This window comes from Neopelma chrysocephalum, unplaced genomic scaffold (assembly GCF_003984885.1).
Source record: "Neopelma chrysocephalum unplaced genomic scaffold, ASM398488v2 Primary Assembly neopelma1_26, whole genome shotgun sequence".
Classification (NCBI taxonomy): Eukaryota; Metazoa; Chordata; class Aves; order Passeriformes; family Pipridae; genus Neopelma; species Neopelma chrysocephalum.
Window position 1 is genome coordinate 22,737,612 of NW_020897695.1, and position 18,554 is coordinate 22,756,165.

At 39.5% G+C, this 18,554-nt stretch overlaps 1 protein-coding gene across 11 annotated transcripts in view; it reads right to left on the reverse strand.

Annotated features, from left to right (window-relative positions):
* The window catches only part of LRRFIP2 (LRR binding FLII interacting protein 2), a 63,538-nt gene that overhangs the window by 33,993 nt on the left and 10,991 nt on the right, over positions 1-18,554 (reverse strand). For all 11 annotated transcript variants that reach the window (XM_027675901.1, XM_027675912.1, XM_027675908.1 and 8 more), the window contains exons 2-3: positions 17,900-18,004; positions 2,607-2,693 (exon numbers count right to left, since the gene is read on the reverse strand). In XM_027675901.1, the coding sequence (XP_027531702.1) occupies positions 2,607-2,693; positions 17,900-17,989 (177 nt within the window). In that variant the 5' untranslated portion in view covers positions 17,990-18,004. The remainder of the gene's footprint in view (positions 1-2,606; positions 2,694-17,899; positions 18,005-18,554) is intronic.

The following is an 18,554-nucleotide window of genomic DNA, read 5'->3' on the forward strand; positions in this document are numbered from 1 at the left end:
GAATTGAGTTCATTTTCCCTTGCTGGTTAACTTTTTAAACCAGCACACAAGATGTATTGAAAAACACCTGGAGGACAACTCAGTTATCAGTCACAGCCAACACGGCTTCGTGAGGGGAAAATCCTACTTGTCAAATCTGATTTCCTTCCACGACAGGGGAACCCACCAAGCTGATCTAGGAAAGACAATAAATGTAATCTTTTTGGACTTCACTTCTGATATTGTCTCACACAGTGTCCTTCTCAACAAAATGTTCAGCACACAGCTGGATAACCGTGTTATGTGACCGGTGAGCAACTGGTTCATAGGTCAGGCACAAAGAGTTATAGTGAATGGGGTAACATCAGACCGGCAAACAGTCACTAGTGGGGTTCTGCTCCATCCTAAACCCAGTTCTCTTCAACATCTTCATTAACAACCTGGACACAGAACTCGAAGGTACACTAAGTAAGTTTGATGACAACACTAAATTGGGAGCAGCTGTTGATTTCCTCAAGGGCACAGAGGCCCTGCAGAGAGACCTTAACAAATTAAGAGAGATTTAACAAGCGAAAGTGCAGGATCCTGCACCTGGGATGGTTGTGTGTATAGGCTAGGGAACAAGAGGCTGGAGAGCAGCTCTGCAGAAAGGGATCTGGGGGTCCTGGTTGATGGCAAGTTGAATACAAGTCAGCAGTGCCCTGGCAGCCAGGAGGGACAACCGTGTCCTGGGGGACATCAGGCAGAGCATCGCCAGCTGGTCGAGGGAGGGGACTGTCCTGCTCTGCTCTGCACTGGTGCAGCCTCACCTTAAATATTGTGAGCAGTTTTAGATGCCACAATATAAAAAAGACACTAAGCTATTAGAGAGTGTCCAAAGGAGGGCCACAAGGATGGCGAAGGGTCTGGAGGGGAAGTTGTATGAGGAGTGGCTGAGGTCACTTGGTCTGTTCAGCCTGGAGGAGATTGAGGGGAGACTTCATCGCAGTCTTCATCATCCTCAAGAGGGGAAGAGGAGGGACAGGCACTGATCTCTTCTCTGGGGTGACCAGTGACACAACCCAAGGGAATGGTTGAGTCAGGGGAAGTTCAGGTTAGGTATCAAGAAAAGTTTTTTCACCCAGAGCGTGGTTGAGCACTGAAAATGATCCCCAGGGGAGTGGTCACAGCACCAAGTCTGAGTTCGAGAAGCATTTGACAATGCTCTCAGGCACATGGTGTGATTCTTGGGGTGTCCTGCACAGGAGTTGGACTTGATGATCCTATGGGTCCCTTCCAACTCAGCATATTCAATGATTTTATGATAAATTAGAATAAATTCAGCAGCAGCTTTCTCAGATTGTAACTCTATCTTTATGCCTTCCCTATTAGTTTTAATCTGAATAAGCAGCCAAATATTTCATCATTATTAACTGAAAACAAGGGGTTTTTTAATCTTTTATAGTTGATTTTTAAATCCTAAAAGTTGACTTAATCATCTGTAAAGACACTAGCATTTGCCATGTTACTCAGAGGAAAAATACAAATGCAAGACCACTAAGTTAGAAAAAAAGGTAAAAACTCAAGCCCAAAAAGTTAACTGAAATTAAAACAATTATTGTTAAGACACTTACCTAATTGAAACTAATCTCATTTCATTTAAAATAGATTAATGACTTTAAGCCAGCATATGGTGGAAACACAAAACATTTCATTTTAAGAAAAAACATGTCATTCCATAGGTTCTCTTTTGCTGCCATAAAGTGCCCTGGATATCCACATCAATATATAGTTTATAAGTAATTGCTTTCAGTAATAAGACACTTTGAAATGACACACAGCAAACCATTAGTTAATTACTTCCTTCAAATCCTATGTTAGTTCTCTGAATGGCGAAAACATGCACAACAGGTGATTTTAGCCTACCATCCATTTCTGAATATGAGTCCATTTTCTATCACATGAATGCTGAGAAAACGACAGAATGTAAAAAGAAAAACAAACAAACCATTTACAATATAAATTAGTCACCACACAACACTGGATTTCTCAATTGAAAATTCAGAAAAATCTAGTTAAATTGCTATGTAATCTTCAGTATAATACCAGATACCTATAGCAGTTTAAAACCTGAATCTACAGCCTAACAAGAACTGTATAAAATTAAGGCAAAAACTGTTTTGTAAATTGCACTTGTTATTACCACAGAAACCCCCCCCCCCAACAACCAGATATCAGCAATCCATTGATTTGAATGTAATAATGAAAAAGAATAAGTTCTCAATCTTCCGCATGCAATGTCAAAACCTGAATTAAATACAATAACCATGAAATAACAAGACTGCTGAAAACCTAGTTTCTAGAGGTTTTTTCTCAAGAAATGCAAACTTTTTCTTTAGGAGAAATGTGTGGAGCAACACGCAACTGTATGTGTAAATATTACCCCAATTTTATTCATTTTTTTAAAAATAAAGATCCTGACTACAGGTATTTATTGTGAATACTTTCAGTATAATCCAGTCCTAATGCTGAAAATACTAGCATGCAGCTGAATTACACTAAAAGAAAAAATCTTATGCAAATACAGAAATAAAATACGTTAATAATTTCAGTAAAGGTTTCTAAGAATTCCTGACGAGTTACACTACCTCTTTTTGCTGTCGCTCCAGCTCTCTCATACGTATATCTCTTGCTTCTGCTCGAGCTGCTCGTTTGGCTGCAAGTCTGGCTTCTGCCTACAAGCAGATTGAAAATAATGAAAGTTAAAAATGTTTTTTGAATAATGGTTTAAGCACTCAAATTAATAATCTCTTCACAATTGTACATTAAGATTCTAACATCGCAATACAGAGCCAGTAAAGAATTCAGAGTTCTCAGAATGAAATTTCAGAAAGAATATGTACCCAACTTTACAGATATCATTGCTAGTCAAAAGAATTACATGTTGATAAAAGAATCATAGAATGGCTTGGGTTGTAAGGGACCTTAAAGATCATCTAATTCCAACCCCCAGACCAGGTGCCACTAACTAGACCAGGTTGCTCAGAGCCCCATCCAACCTGACCTTGAACATTTCCAGGGATGGGACATACACAACTTCTCTGGGCAACCTGTTCCAGTGCCTCACCACCCTCACAGTAAGAATTTCTTCCTAACATCTGATCTAAATCTACTCTCTTGTAGTTTAAAACCATACATTCTCCTATGTCCTATCACTATCTGCCCGTGTAAAAAGTCACTCTCCCTCTTTTTTATAAACCCCCTTCAGGAAGGCCACAATGAGGTCTCCCCAAAGCCATCTCTTCTCCATGCTGAATAAACACGGCTCTCTCTGCCCATCTTCATAGGAGAGGTGTTCCAGTCCTCTGAGCATCTTTGTGGCCATCACTGAGTCCTTCTCCCAGTCTTTACTCATGTCTGGGATTGCCCTGACCCAGGTGCAGGACCTTGCACTTGGACTTGTTGAACATCATGAGGTACCTATGGGCCCTCTTCTCTAGTTTGCCCAGGTCCCCCTGGATGGCATCCTTCCATCTGTTGTGCCAAATGCACCACTCAGCTTCGTGTCATCTGGAAACTTGCTGAGGGTGCACTGGATTTCACTGTCTGTGTCATCGATAAAGACATTAAAGAGCCCTGGTACCAAGATATACCCCTGAGAGACACCACTCATCAATGGCTTCTATCAGGACGCAGACTCATTGAACACAACTCTCTGCCTGGGTCCATCCATCCAATTCTTATCTACTGAATAGTCCATCCATCAAAGCCACGTCTCTCCAATTTGGAGATAAGGATGTGATGAGCACTCTTGTCAAAGGCCTTACAGAAGTCTAGGTAGTTGACACTGCTTCCATGAGGATCTGCTCCACAATCTTCCCAGGCACAGAGGTGAGGCACAGAGGTGAGGCTCACCAGTCTGTAGTTCCCTGGGTCTTCTTTTCCATGCTCTTTAAAAATAGGAGCAATGTTTTTCAGTCACCGGTGACTTTGTTTGACCAACATGACTTTTCAAATATAATGGAGAGTGGCTTGGCAACATCATCAGCCAGCTCCCTCAGGACCCTGGGATGCATGTCTGAACTGAGTGCAGAAATATTACTGTCACTACAACTTGAAAACTGATGTTTTGTGGACTTTAAAATTACTTTGCCTATGCATAGTATTTGCACAGGCATGTATGCAACTGAAGAATCTTTGGCCACAAAAAGATATAAAAACCAAGAAGAAAGAATCAAAACAAGGATACAAAAACACTACTGCTCATGCCATATTTAAAGGCTCTGCTACCGTTTGGAATTATTTCAAAAAGCAAACATCACTTAGAATACTTCAAATGGCAATCAAAATCAAATTGATTAAAGGACAAAATGTAGGAAAGAAATTTAACATCGCCATTCCTTAAGAACTACCTTCAACACTGACTATCACCAAAAAGGGACTTCCCTACCTTTTCATTCAAGGCCTTATACTGCCAACACCTTCCTTGGACAGAGTTTCAGTGCTCAGAATCTGCTGTAAGCCAATTTAACTAACTACCATAGCAGTAAGTTAACAGCAGCAATAAAAAGTAGTTTTCTGGTGTGTTTGTGAAATGAATTGGCTTGTACAAAGACCTTAAGAACACCAGACCCAGCAAAAAGTACAAGCAGGACAAACATTAGCATGACCTTCCCCTTTTCAGTGGCAAATAGCTTACTTCTGCACGGCTTGTGAAACCTGGTTATTGGCAGATACAACTACGTATTTTCTCCACTTTCTATCCAGCCTCAACAAAAAAAGAAACATTGTCTTTCAGACCCTAAATGCTACCCCAAATTTAATCATGAGGAAATAAAATTTGCCATAAAGTTTGAGGAAAGCACAAGCTCAATTTCTTCATGTTTGAGTAATGAGTTGACAAAAAAAATTGTCTTAAATTCTTGAAATAATAAACCACTGAAGGTTTTCCACCAAAAATTCCAGTTGCCTATCGAATGTTAATTAAAAATTTATGAGAAACAGCAGCAGCCAAAAATTCAGAACTCCTAACAACCAAAACATTTGATTTTGTAGAACTTCTTAAAAATGTAAAATTCAATGGGATTTTTCCTTTGATTAAGGATAGGTTTTTTCCCCTACTTTTACCACTATCACAGCATAGGTTTATGTAAAACACTGGAAACCTATAAAATGTTTTACTGTGCTTCAGAAGAATGAATGGGATTTTTAACCTGGACTTCAACTTCAAATTATTATTAAACTACAGGTACAAAAGTATCTATTGAATAACGACAAGAAAGAAGGCAGACACATTATAGCTTTATTACTCAAAATAGTTTGTCTTAATTTCAAATGATTCTCATGAAGACTGTTTTTCTGTGTATTACATACTCAGATAAAACAATTCCAAGGCTGTATCAACACTCCTGACTGTTCCACTATAATCTTTTTCCTCCTGCCTGATGACAACAAACAAGTAAAGCAAGGAAATTCCCATGGAAAAGGAAGTACTCCCATTTGCAGCCCTACTCTGTAATTATCACTCTGTTGCATATAAACTGTCATACAGACAGGGATGGGGACCCCTGGTGGTCTAGTGGTTAGGATGCGGCGCTCTCACTGCCGCGGCCCAGGTTCGATTCCCGGTCAGGGATACTCCCCCGGGCAGATGGAGCTTGTCAGCCCTGTACGGCCATCCATCTAAGAGAAGGTCACTCTAAACAAACCTACATCCTGAGGACCTTACTGCCATTGTCCAAGCTTGCTTGGCCCCGGCAGATGAACCTTAGGATTAAAGGGTGGGCTCAGATCAGCGCATGCTGTGTCTAAAAAAATCCATTGCGCAGGCTTGAAAGGTAAAAGACCTTTCCCAAAATCTTCGTTCGCGAAGACTGGCCATACCAGACAGGGATGCAGCACAGAAAGAGAAAGGACTCAAAGAGCTGATATATCTCCGTTTAGTTCTGTCTATAGAAAGGGAGACATTTGCATCTAGCCTTTAGGCTCTGGCAAAGATATATCTATTAAAGATATAAAGTTAATTTGCTTACTGGTTCATGCTGAAAATCAGTTCACATTTCACCACTCTCCTAGTCCTACAGACGTAACTTTCAGATTCCTATAGTAAAGGGGAAATTCCATTTCTTCTAATTTACTAAACCCTTGATAAAACATAAGAGAATTCTACAAACATTTGTCATAAAATAGATGCTTGAAATTGAAGAAAAAAAAATCTTTTTTAGAGAAATTTTTTAGCAAGAAATAGTTTGATATTACATCAATTATTAATCTGAGCAACTAGATTCTTCTAAAAATCACACAATTCCAAAAAAGACAAAAAATTTGGCAAGTTAACTGAAAGCACAGTTCTCGGGCTTCCTTCACCAAACTCTAAAGCAAGAGACAAATCATAGTGCCATGTGAAAAGGGCCATCACACCAAGTAATTCTTTATTTTCAGTAGACCTGTTAAAGCACAGCCCTCATGTTACCAATACAGCAGTCATACAAATCTTCATAACTAATTGAAATTCTAAATTAACAACCAAAAAGAAACAACCATAATTCCAAAGGACATAGTTTTCTTCCTGGGTGCTGCTATTCACTCTGTTGTCTTACTGAAGAAAGCCCATAAAAGTTGTGAAACAAATTACCCCCAACAAACCCTTCACAAATTAATTTTGTCAGCTACATTGAAATAAAGTCTTAAATATCTGCTAAGGAAAATACAGTGACTGTTAGGACTGTTAGTCAAGGGTCTGGTTAAGATGAAGGCTGGAAGCAGGTCACTGCACATACCAGGAGGAAGGTTCCTCCATCTTCACAGAATTTGACAGGAAGGGTTGGTACCTTCTAAAACAGGTATGACGCTCTGGAACTAGAAGGTCAGACAACTGGTGAAGTGGGCAAAGGTCCTTGTGGGGTAGTGGGGCCTCCTAAAAAAAACCACCACCTGTACCCCACATCAAGACCTCCTCTGTCAAGAGGAAAAGAAGGGTAGTTGTAATAGGAGACTTCCTTCTAAGGGAAATGGCAGGTCTGATATGCAGACCGGACACAATTCACAGGGAAGTCTGCTGTCTCCCAGGGGCTTGAGTAAGGGACATTACCAGAACACTCTTCAGTCTAAATAAGGCCCTCTGATTACTGTCCACTATTGGTTGTTCAAACTGGCAGAAGCAAAATAACAAAGAGAAGTCCAAGGGCAATCAAAAGACATTTCAGGGTCCTGGGATGATTGGTAGAGGGATCAAGAGCACAGGTAGTGATTTCCTCAATTCTTCTGGTAACAAGGAATAATACTGATAGGAATAGGCAGATCCATCAGGTCAATGCATGGCTCTGAGGTTGGTGCAAGTGGAAAAATTTTGCGTTTGTTGGCCATGGGATGATCTATTAAACACCTGGTCTACTGACAGCTGACAGGATGCACCTATCTCAGAGGGGAAAAAGAGTTCTGGCACAGGAACTAGCAGGGCTCATTAACAGAGCTTTGAACCTGTTTGGAAGGAGGAAAGGGGCAAAACAAGGCTTGCCAGTGATGAGTCATGGGATAGTGCGCCAAAATTTGAGGAAACAAGCACTCATCGGATCCCTCAATCTGCTTCACAAGGTATTGGCTACAATGTACCACACCTGAAATGTTTCTACACCAATGTACGCAGTGTGAGGAACAAAGAAGAGGAGCTCAGAGCTTTGGCCCAGTCCCAGAGATTTGACACTGGCATAAGTGAAACCTGATGGGATGCAACCTGTGACTGGAGTGCCCTGTTGGATGGTTACAGGCTCTTCAGGAGTGATAGGCAGGGCAAAAGAGGGAAAGGTGTGGCACTGTATGTAATAGAAGGGTTAGAATATATAAGAACTCACAGTTGGCAATGGCACAGTTGAGAGCCTTGGGTGAGGATCAAGGGGTAAATAGTGCGGATGTAATTGTGGGAGTCTGCCATAGACCTCCCAGCCAGGATGATAACGCCAATTAATTATTCTTTAAGGAATTAAGGGACACTTCCAAGTCAACTGCCCTTGTCCTTATGGGGAACTTCAACTTGCCAAAAATTGACCGGGAGCATCACATAGCTGGTACAATCCAGGCCAGAAGATTCCTAAAAAACCTGGATGACAACTTTATGGAACAGGTCCCAAGGGAACTGACTCATAAAGATGCTCTCCTTGATCTACTGCTTGTCCACAGAGCAGATCTTGTGAGCAAAGTGGAGACTGGTCTTGGCCACAGCGACCACAAAGTGATCAAGTTTAAAATCTCCATTGACAGGAAGAAAAATGCAAGCAAAACCACAGCTGTGGACATGAGGAGAGCAGACTTCAGGTTGCTCAGGGAATTATTAAGGTCCCCTGGGAAAATGTTTTTGCAGGTGCTGGGGTCTATCAGAGCTGGTCACTTTTCAAACGTCACCTCTTAAGGGCACAAGAGCAGGCAACTCCCAAATGTCAGAAGTCAGGTAGGTGAGGCAGAAGGCCGGCTTGGCTGAACAACTCTTCCCTTGGAAATAAGGCAAAAAGGAAGGTGTACGCCCAGCGGAAGCAAGATCAAGTGACATGGGAAGAATTCAGAGATGCTGCTTGCTGCTGTAGGAAGAAAGTTCATGCAGCCAAAGCTCAACTGGAGTTGAAGCTGGCCAGAAATGTGGGGGACACTAAAAAGAGTTTTTCAAATATATTAATAGCTATAGGCAGCATAGAAATATCATTGGCCTCTTACAGGATGAGGATGGTCACCTCACAAACAGGGACAGAGACAAGGCACAGGTGTTTAACACTTTCTTTTCCTCTGTCTTCAACACGGATGACAGATCAACGAGGTCTCAGTGCCCTGAGCTGGAGGACCATGACTCTGAGAATAATCAACTCCCAGGCAACTCTGAAATTGTGCAGGATCTGCTGCTCCAGCTGGATCTCTACAAATCTATGGGGCCTGATGGGATTCATCCCAGAATCCTAAAGGAGCTACCTGATGTCATTGCAAAACCTCTCTTTTGAGTGGTCTCGGGAATCCAGAGAGGTCCCAGCTGACTGGAAGCTGGCGAATGTTGTCCCAGTTTTCAAGAGGGAGGACCCTGGAAACTACAGGCCTGTCAGTCTCACTTCAGTGCCTGGTAAAGTTATGGAGAAGATTATTCTGGGAAGTATTGAAAAACACCTGAAAGACAGCACAGCCATTGGTTACAGCCAGCATGGCTTCATGAAAGGAAAGTCCTGCTTACCAAACCTGATTTCCTTCTGTGACAAGGTAACCCACCTAGATGATCAAGGGAAGCCAGTTGATGTCATCTTTTTGGATTCCAGTAAAGCTTTCGATACTGTCTCTCACAGTATCCTTCTGGACAAAACGTCCAGCCTGCAGCTGGATAAACACATCGTGGTGGGTGAGCAATTGGCTCATGGGTCAGGCACAGAGGGTGATGGTGAATGGGGTAACATCAGACTGGTGACCTGTCACTAGTGGGGTTCCACAGGACTCCATGTTAGGCCCAGTTCTCTTCAACAGCTTCATAAATGACTTGGATGCAGGACTGGAAGGGATACTAAGCAAGTTTGCAGACGACATAACACTGGGAGGAGCTGTTGGATCCCTCAAAGGCAGGGAAGCCCTGCAGAGACACCTCAGCAATCACCAACCATATGAAGTTCAACAAGGGAAAGTGCTGGATTCTGCACCTGGGATGGAGCAAACCTGGATGTTTGTACAGACTGGGGAAGGAGATGCTGGAAAGCAATGCCATGGAAAGGGATCTGGGGATCCTGGTCAATGGCAAGTTGAATATGAGTCAGCAGTGCCCTGGCAGCCAGGAGGCACATATTAATAAAATATATTATTATAAAGATAAACCATCTCATTTAAGTACAGCTTATTAAAAAGTGTTATACACACCAGGTTTCTATTTTTCTGAAGTAAAAATTCAACTGTGGATTGTCCAAATCTGAACCTTATTTTAGAAGCTTCTAAAGGAGATTTCCAACTGATAAAAAGAAATGGGACAGCTGAATTTTCTTGAACACTTTAACTGCAAATAAGGTAAGGTCCCCTGGGAAAATGTTACTATGAGGTATCCAAACCTGTCATAATCATACCAGTACACACTTATGCTGGTGGCTAAAATGAAAAGAAATCACTTGTTATAAACCCTGGAGGGCAAACAGGAGCCACAAGGTATAGATACAACAATTTAGCATAGAATTTATTCAGAGAAGTGATCAAGAAAGGACATAGAGGACTACAGAGCATATTTTTGTGACAAAAGAAATTGGGTAGGAATGCAAAGAAGAGGCCCTCAAGACTTTGCTTGGACAAAAAAAAGGTCTAATTCATAAAGGATTAATTGATAACTAAACCCGCAAATTTTTTTTTGTATACGAACACACTCATACTACTTATCTTTTACCTTCTACCTTAAGGACAAACATCTGTTTTTAAATCAAGTGCCATATCTGTATTTCTTTGAGTATTAACTCTGCTCTACGTAAGAAAACAAAGCAATCTGTTCACCTGGAATTCTTGATTTCAAAATAGGTACTAAAAAGCATTACATAAAAAAAAAGGTGGCCTTTCCCTGCACCTGCAGAAACAGCATTTCATTCCAGAAGAATATAATCATCCTGCCTGTTTTCAATCAGCTAAGCAATACCTTAAAGCAGTATTCACTTCATTTAGGTTATTTTATTGCATTTGCTTAGTAAACATAGAAGTAGCAAGACAATGTTCTCCTTTCAGAAGGTCATACGGTCAGTTTCCTGATTTTCACCTGTGAGATGATGGATCCAGTTAAACCTAGAGGGGATTCAGAATTTTAAGGTGAAAAGCAGCTGCAATTCCCTGGATGGACTGAGGTCGTATACTCCCCAGTACAACAATAAACATCTGCTCAGAGAAACAGAATGGAGTGTGGAACGAAGTGAAGACTATGTGGCCCCCCTCCATTCTAATCCCAGCAGAATGGGAGAACATTGTGGTACTGAGACCATACAGTACCTCTCCGACAAGGGAGAATCAAGATGTTCTGCTGCTAAAGCCAACGACCATGTCAACCCCCCTACTCAAGTGCCAAACCACAACCACCACCACCCTCCCATTAAGTACACTAATCAAAAATAAAAGGTATTTATGACTAGAGCCACTCAAACTCCACCCAAACACAAAGAAAATAGTATGAAAGAGAGCTGGGGATAAGGGGAAAACGGGAGTAGACCTCTACCAAAACTACTGGGATCAGTTGACGGGTTGAGTCTATCTTCTCTCCCCGCCCCGAGGGACACCTTGGGTGAGAAATATACTCTATGTGCATTAAATGCTGCTTTTAGGACTAGAGCTTTTGCTTGTCCTTACTCCATAGCATATTAATTAGATTGCTTCATATCAGAGCTTGTGCTTGCTTAATATATGTATCAGTAGATTGCTTTAAAACATGTTTTTGCAGTAGACACTATCACCAACAACCTTCAAACCTTATTAATCTATCACAATTTGTATTAATACAAAGTGTTATTCCATAAACTGTTGAAGTGAGCCCTTGCAGTTGCCGGTGGCAGATAACACCTTGGCAGGACCCACTGAAGGGTCCTGGCTCTGTTGAGTTTCCCCTAACAAGAGAGGTCGAGGTACCCTCCGATCTTGTGAATCTGTTGGTCTCCTTACAAGATGCTGACAGACTGTTGGACACCAGGGTCTCATCTTTCCTGGGGGACTGAGGAGCAAAAATCTGAACTCCCACCTTTCACGTAACATCACCTAAACCCCAATTATTAACAACTACTTAGAGTAATTTAGAAACCCATCGTTGTTTCTTTAATTTTTTTCATCTTTGTTTTTAAACACATACTCTACCACAATCTTTTGAAAACTATTTTTCTCAACTTTCAAGGATAACACGTAGGTCTTCAGTTAAATCAAAGATATTTATGGCAGGAAAGAAAGGAGAAAGGGAAGATGATCAGACTTTAATTTTAATGCTTTCATAATGATTGAGTCTGGAGTTTCTTCTTTCTGATGTGTTTTTTTCTTAGTCTCTTCACAGCAATGACCAAGTTCTTCACCCAGGTTAGCATCATGGTAGTACATGGAATTGACATGATGTTTCCCTCCATGCCCAGTAGGAGAAGCATAACATCTGTCTCCATAGTACAGACAGGCATCTTTTTCCTTTCCCTTGCCTGCAAGAAGAAATTCATTATAAAGCAAGAGTATTTTATTTTTAATTTTCATACTCTGGAGAAGATGATTTAATAATTAGCTCAGACTCAGCACAAAAGCTTCATAAGGATAAAATATAGGCTATAATAAAATGTTATTCACCTCGGAAAAAATTAGAATTATTCTGTCATCATGGACTACAATATGTATAACTTGTTTCTCTCTCTGCCAAGTGTTATGCAGTGTTCACAGTCCTGCAGTTTCCAACACAGGAGGCCTGATTGAGGAGTATTTTCCTTCTTCCACCAGAGGGCGGCGGTGAGGGCGCCGACTGTCCCTGGCGCGGGGCTCCCTGTCTGCCACGGGGTGCATGGCACGGCGCCAGGACACCCTGCCAGCTTGGGCCAAGCAGCGGGGTGAGCATTTTACAAACGTTCACCGTATTTCTTATACATTGCTGCACACAGCAAGTTGAAGTTTATTTCATCATTTCTTATTAAGCAAACATGAAAGAGTCCATGCCCATGCCAGGGAGGCTGGAACTAGATCTGTAAGTCCCTTCCAATCCAAACCATTTTATCATTCCTCTCTTCTGCTGCTCATTTCTTCTGTATTCTCACTTCCATGCTTTTTACCCTCCTCTCCTTACTGTCTCAAGGACCTGAGGCAACACCACCAATTATGTGCCCAAAGTATTTCTTATGCCTCTGCAGAAATCTCTCTTTTCCACTTATTTCTGATGTCCCTACTCCAGCTGCCTACAAAGCAAAGAATATAAACAACAAAATCTTAAGCTTTAACATGACTTAAAGGTTTAAGATTCTTTATTTCTGATGTCTCTTATTCTTTTGCCATTTATTTTACACATTCATATATAGATTAGAAAATGTCTAGAATATCTTCTATCATATAAAATACCCTTAACCACTATTAAAAACAAAAGTAAACTAAACTTTGAATTAATACTAAAGATCCCTTAATAAAACAAATTAAAAAGTCATCTAGCATCTATAAAGGCAATATCTATGAGGGTGGGATTCTTTGAGGCTTTGCTTGTTTTCTTAAGAGAAGCTGAAGCTATATGCAGAGAAAAAAGTGTACTGAGCTTTGAATAGATTCAATAAGAAAAAAACTATGTTGTTAACTCCCTTTTTACTTCATGATCTAGCCTTCAACATTTAAAAATATTGAACTCTTAGCTTTTTCTACCATGGTAATTCAGTAACATGACATCTTTACCAAAGTAAGAACAACTGCACTCTACTCCAAGTCTGAGCAACTACAGAGTGAATTTTAAATCCAAATGAATCTTTCTCTCTCATGAGAAAACACCTCTTAAGAGCTTCCAGGCTCCTGCTACACAGTGAAAATAGTAATGAGAACAGTTTCTGAAAAAAACAAAACAAAACAAACCACTAAAATCAAAAACAAGGTTCTATAAGACGGAAATCAAGTGAATGGTGTTGCAGTTGTCATCCACAAGCTCTAGTCCTCTGTCATCTTGTTACTCAGCCCTGAAGAATGGAAGGGTTACTGATGGAAGCATGGGGGGAAAAAAAAAAGGCTATAAATGGTAAATCCTGGTTGTGCCTTCAAACTGTTGCTTATCAGGTTGAGAACAGTGAGCTGACAAGAGTCAGACTCTTCTCCCTATATTCATTGTATCTGAGCTTGAACCGCGGTCAGTGTAAGAACACAGAAGTGACTGAAACCACTGTTCTGGCATATAAGGCTGCTCTTGGAGAAAGAAGTTTCAGGTAATCATAAGAGGTGCCTGGTGATGACAGGTTACTGCTAAATATTTCAAATGAACACAGCTTGTCTAAATTACAAAGACAAGTGAAGCAGTGATGCACAACTCAGCTGAAGATATTCTGTCCACAAAACAACTTAATGAGCATAAAGTCCCCACAACAAATCCAAAAGAAAAACAGACCTTGAGATCATATCAGCTGTATCCAATGTAGATTGTGAACACAACCTTGAGAACACAAACCTCAGCTTTCATTTATCTAGTTAGGTAGGAATCCTTTTTGATTAACAAATAAGAACATAATGTTGCCAGGAGCCTGAAGTTACACTAGACAATCCTTATCTGTACTTCGGAAGGGTAGAATTTTCCACACAACATAAGAAACTGTCTTCTATGCCAGGTGGCTTTATTCTTTGTCAATCTGAGAATGCTAACAGTTTCAGAATCCATTACATCAGCTAGAGAAAGAATCAGAAGATGGTACCAAGAACTCTCTATATTTTCAGGAGATAGGCCCTCTTTTTTCTTACAAGAGATCAGTTGGCTTCAAATTAATCTTGCTATAATTAGAATACATGTGCCATTACTCCACTTTAATGTAACTGTATGCATTTACACTCAGAGTTCCTTTTCTTTTCCTTGCAGGGAACACATGGACAATATACCTACACCTGTTCCCACAGCTTTTGAAACAAACATGATAAAGTCTATTGTATCAAGGTAAGACTGCCAAACTGATCAACTGCAACTAATCTCACTTCAGACACAGAGTAATAGGGAGAGTGCATTGCTTCCAGAAAAGGATGCATAGATAGATCCCTGTCCCTGTATATGTACATCACCTTTACTCTTCCTCAGTTCCAGTGAGCAGTGGAATTCAATGCCAGGAAGAATCACACACTACAACATAAAAAGTAGGTCCCAAAGAAAGAGGTTTAGTAATGCAAAAGTTCTTGGAATAAGGCATCAATTCACTCCAATTGATGTTTTAGCATATTTGTGTCTAGCACAAAGACACAGCAAAAGAGCTTGTCTCAATGCAAACTCCCACAGCAAGGAAAAGTTGTGAAAAGAGCTCGCTACATAACAGAAGTAAGTACAAGTAGAGGGGAACGGACAGCCAACAGAAGAAAAAAGTTTTCTAATGCAGAGGAAAGACAGAAAAAATAAAAGAAATATCAAAGAGGAAGTAGTTTGACCACGGCTCTCAGATCCTATGATAGTGCTCATCTTCCATTAAATATTTTTCATATAAAATGACACATCAGATTCAACCAGTGCAGAAAAGTGACTATATGGAAATTAATTTAGTGGATCAATACAATAGAATTCTTTAAACAATATTTCCTAGAAAGCAATGTTTACTGGTACCAAACGGAAGATACCACATTGGGGGTTTTTTTGACACATGCCATAGAACACAGAGATTGCAATTTTGTCAAATTAGATGTGGTGACAAAGAACAAAATTAGTACACTCTGAAATCTGAACTTTTGGAGAAAAACCACTCTGAAATGTCAATACACTACATTACAGTTCTTTGCTACTATTCCAAATTCTGATAATTCCTAGTACCATTTTGTGACTGCTCTGAATCCCAGAGCATTTCTATGCAGTTGCAACATACAGATCATCCTGAGTGCTGCCTTTTGCTTCCGCATATTCTGTTTGCTCTCTCTTGGTACCTAGAACACTTTCCACAGAAAACATGTGGATTACAGGACTCAGTCCTACTGTAGTAAGTAACATCTACTAAAAAGGTAATTTCAGAAGAGGAAGTTGAGGAACAAAACACCCTTTGACAATAAAAAGATAAGCAAGTTATGCTGCTGAGATAATGGCCTCAGAACAAAGTATATCTACTCCATATATTCATGCACTGAGAACTGGCATTCCATATGTCAGCATACTAACTGAAAACTTACTCAAGCCTCAAATGATAAGGCATATGTATGGCACAGTAAAATCAGATATTATTTAAAGACAGAAATTAGGATGTAACAGCGGAAAAGCCTGTTAATGAATTAAGAAATGCACCCTGTACCCTTAGAGTATGTTTTCTTCAGAATAAGGTGGCTAATGCTATGAATTACAGCTACCACTTCAATGACAACAGCCGCTGTTTGACAAGGGATGTGATGGCCAGCTTCTCCTATACTGATCCAGGGATTAGCAACCTGACAGTAGTATATGCTGTGTTAACACAATATTCATGATGACCTAGAACTTTTCACACTACTTTTAAACTGGATAATAATTTTTAATTAAGATCGTTAAAGTGAAACCTGGATATGGCAATAAAAAAGAAGAAATGGTGCTATACACAGCTTTGAAAATGTCTACGTAATAACAAACAATTCTATTCTGAAAGATGTTGAATTTTCTTCTACCTAACAAGCCATGAAAGGTGATGCTCGAAATACAGAAAAGTACCAGAGAAAAAATAATTGTAATGAGAAATCAGAAGGAACATTTAGACCAATTTAATTCAGCTAGGTTTTAAGAATTATTACTAGACAAAAAACAGATAAAGATTATATGAAATACCTACCCCTTAAAAGATATGATCAGCATAAAAATTTTGGTTATCTTCAGCAGTTTTACATTAACCTCAAAATACTGAATAAGCTTTATGAGATTTTTTTCCTTTTCTTGTTCATTTTTGACAGAAGAGAAGACAATATACCTCTAATTTCTGGAACAGACATGCAACTCACACTATTTTAGTGAGATAACACTTATAGCTGTGAGTCCCAGGATTCATTTCATTTAGGACTAAGGGGGAACCCCCCTTGTTTTTTGTTTAATTTACATTCATGCTCAGATTTTAATTGATGGGTTTAGTGATGTAAGAGAACAAAGCCCAACAGTAATTTTAAATAAGATATTATTTATTACATCTTGCTATTGAGACCTCTTTTTCTAGGCTAAATGTCAAGTTGATGTTACTGTACTGGAACCATGCAAATACTCAAAGAATTATTCCTTCTTTTTCATTAACTGTTTTCCCCAAAAATTAAGAGACAGAATTTGATGAGTGAGACCATGAATGATTCAGAGTCCTCCCCAGAACTTAGCTTGTAGAGCAAGACCTCCATTAGAAGTGATAGAAACATCACTTTCTGAAAAAAGTTACCAGGAAAATTATTTTTTTTATTGGCAAAGCTTATCTTTTGCCTACAGTCTATGATGGATAAATTTGGAAATGCCTGAAGAAACCTTGTTTTCAAAGACTTATTACCTACCTGTTTTGTCTTACATGCACATATATAGACAGTTTACATTACAAAGGCAATTTGAATCTGCATTTTGCACTCATTTATGTCAACTAGGGTGAGCAGCCTTGTAGATAATGTAGCTCAAAGGTTCTGTATCCACTTGTATATAAACAGTACTAAGGCTTTTGTTCCCAAGACACAGCATTTCCTCCCAAAAAAGCTCTAGTCCAAACAGATCTCTATAAGACTAAATCCAAGCTCCCTTTTTCCTATATCCGGAGGGAAAAAATTCCACTTGGTATCAATTTCTTGTTAATTGAACTTTTCACTGGTTATCTACAGGCATCTATTTTTCAGGTGGTGAAATTCTTGGTATAGTGTAATATTAGGCTTATTTCGAAAGAAACATGACTTGTCACATTTGAAATAGAATCTATTACAAATATATTTTAATAATGACTATTACTCGTTCAACACTAACACACTGTATATTTACCGTCTTAGGAATACTACACACTGTAGTAGGATAAATGTGTAATTTTTTTTTAGTTTTACACTTGAGATAGCAACTGCATTTTTCATTTATCTTTAAGCATGTAGGAATATCTGCTAAGTTTAAGTATGGTTCTGTAAAGTTACACTAATCGTACAATTACTACCTCACTGTGATGACATTTCAGTAAATGTGATTTTTTGATTGAAAATACTCTTAGGGTGCATTATTGTCATACTTTTGTCTAATTACACTTTTTAATGCACAGCTTAAAAAAACCAACTTTCTGGATAATGAGATTGCTTTCATCCCTATTTCTGAATTTAAGACACTTTGAAATTAGCAAACCTCTCTGGCAATGTTACTCAGAGCTTCATCTTCTGCAGAAAACCTGTCCTTCACTGGAGTTCTCTTCCGTCCTGATCCAGGAGTTCCCATTTTTATTATCTGGACCTGTATTTGAAAACATAAACAGGACAACGCTCAGTTTTCATTCAGATCTGGAATTAAAAACAATTTACAATTCAAAATGTCATAAGTTTTCCAATTCTTTAGCTACATAATACTGAAGAAACCTACATGCCATTGGCACATATTGGTAAAACTTTATCACAGTAACTTGTGGCAGCTTTACAGAACACCACTGCACCCTACAAGGTGCACACATAGCGTTTTTCTACTCAAAAGAACCCACCAGTTTAACTACAGCTTCAAGGTCAGGCACAGCTGTCAACTCTCCTAGTTCAATAAGGAGACCTCTGTAGTCTATCACTTTGCATAACTTCTAAAAAGAAGTATCCTTTTAATTTATGGATGTGAAAAAAACTATAAGCAACAAAGGGTTCAAGAATTAAATTTACATGATCATTAGAGTTCTCTCCAAAACAGCAAAGACGGATTCAGCTGACAACCTTTTTTAAGCATCCAAGCAGGTTAGATGGGGCTTATTTACATTTTAATACAACTGTTCTCATTCAGTTGCAACTGAAGGAGAACTGCTGTC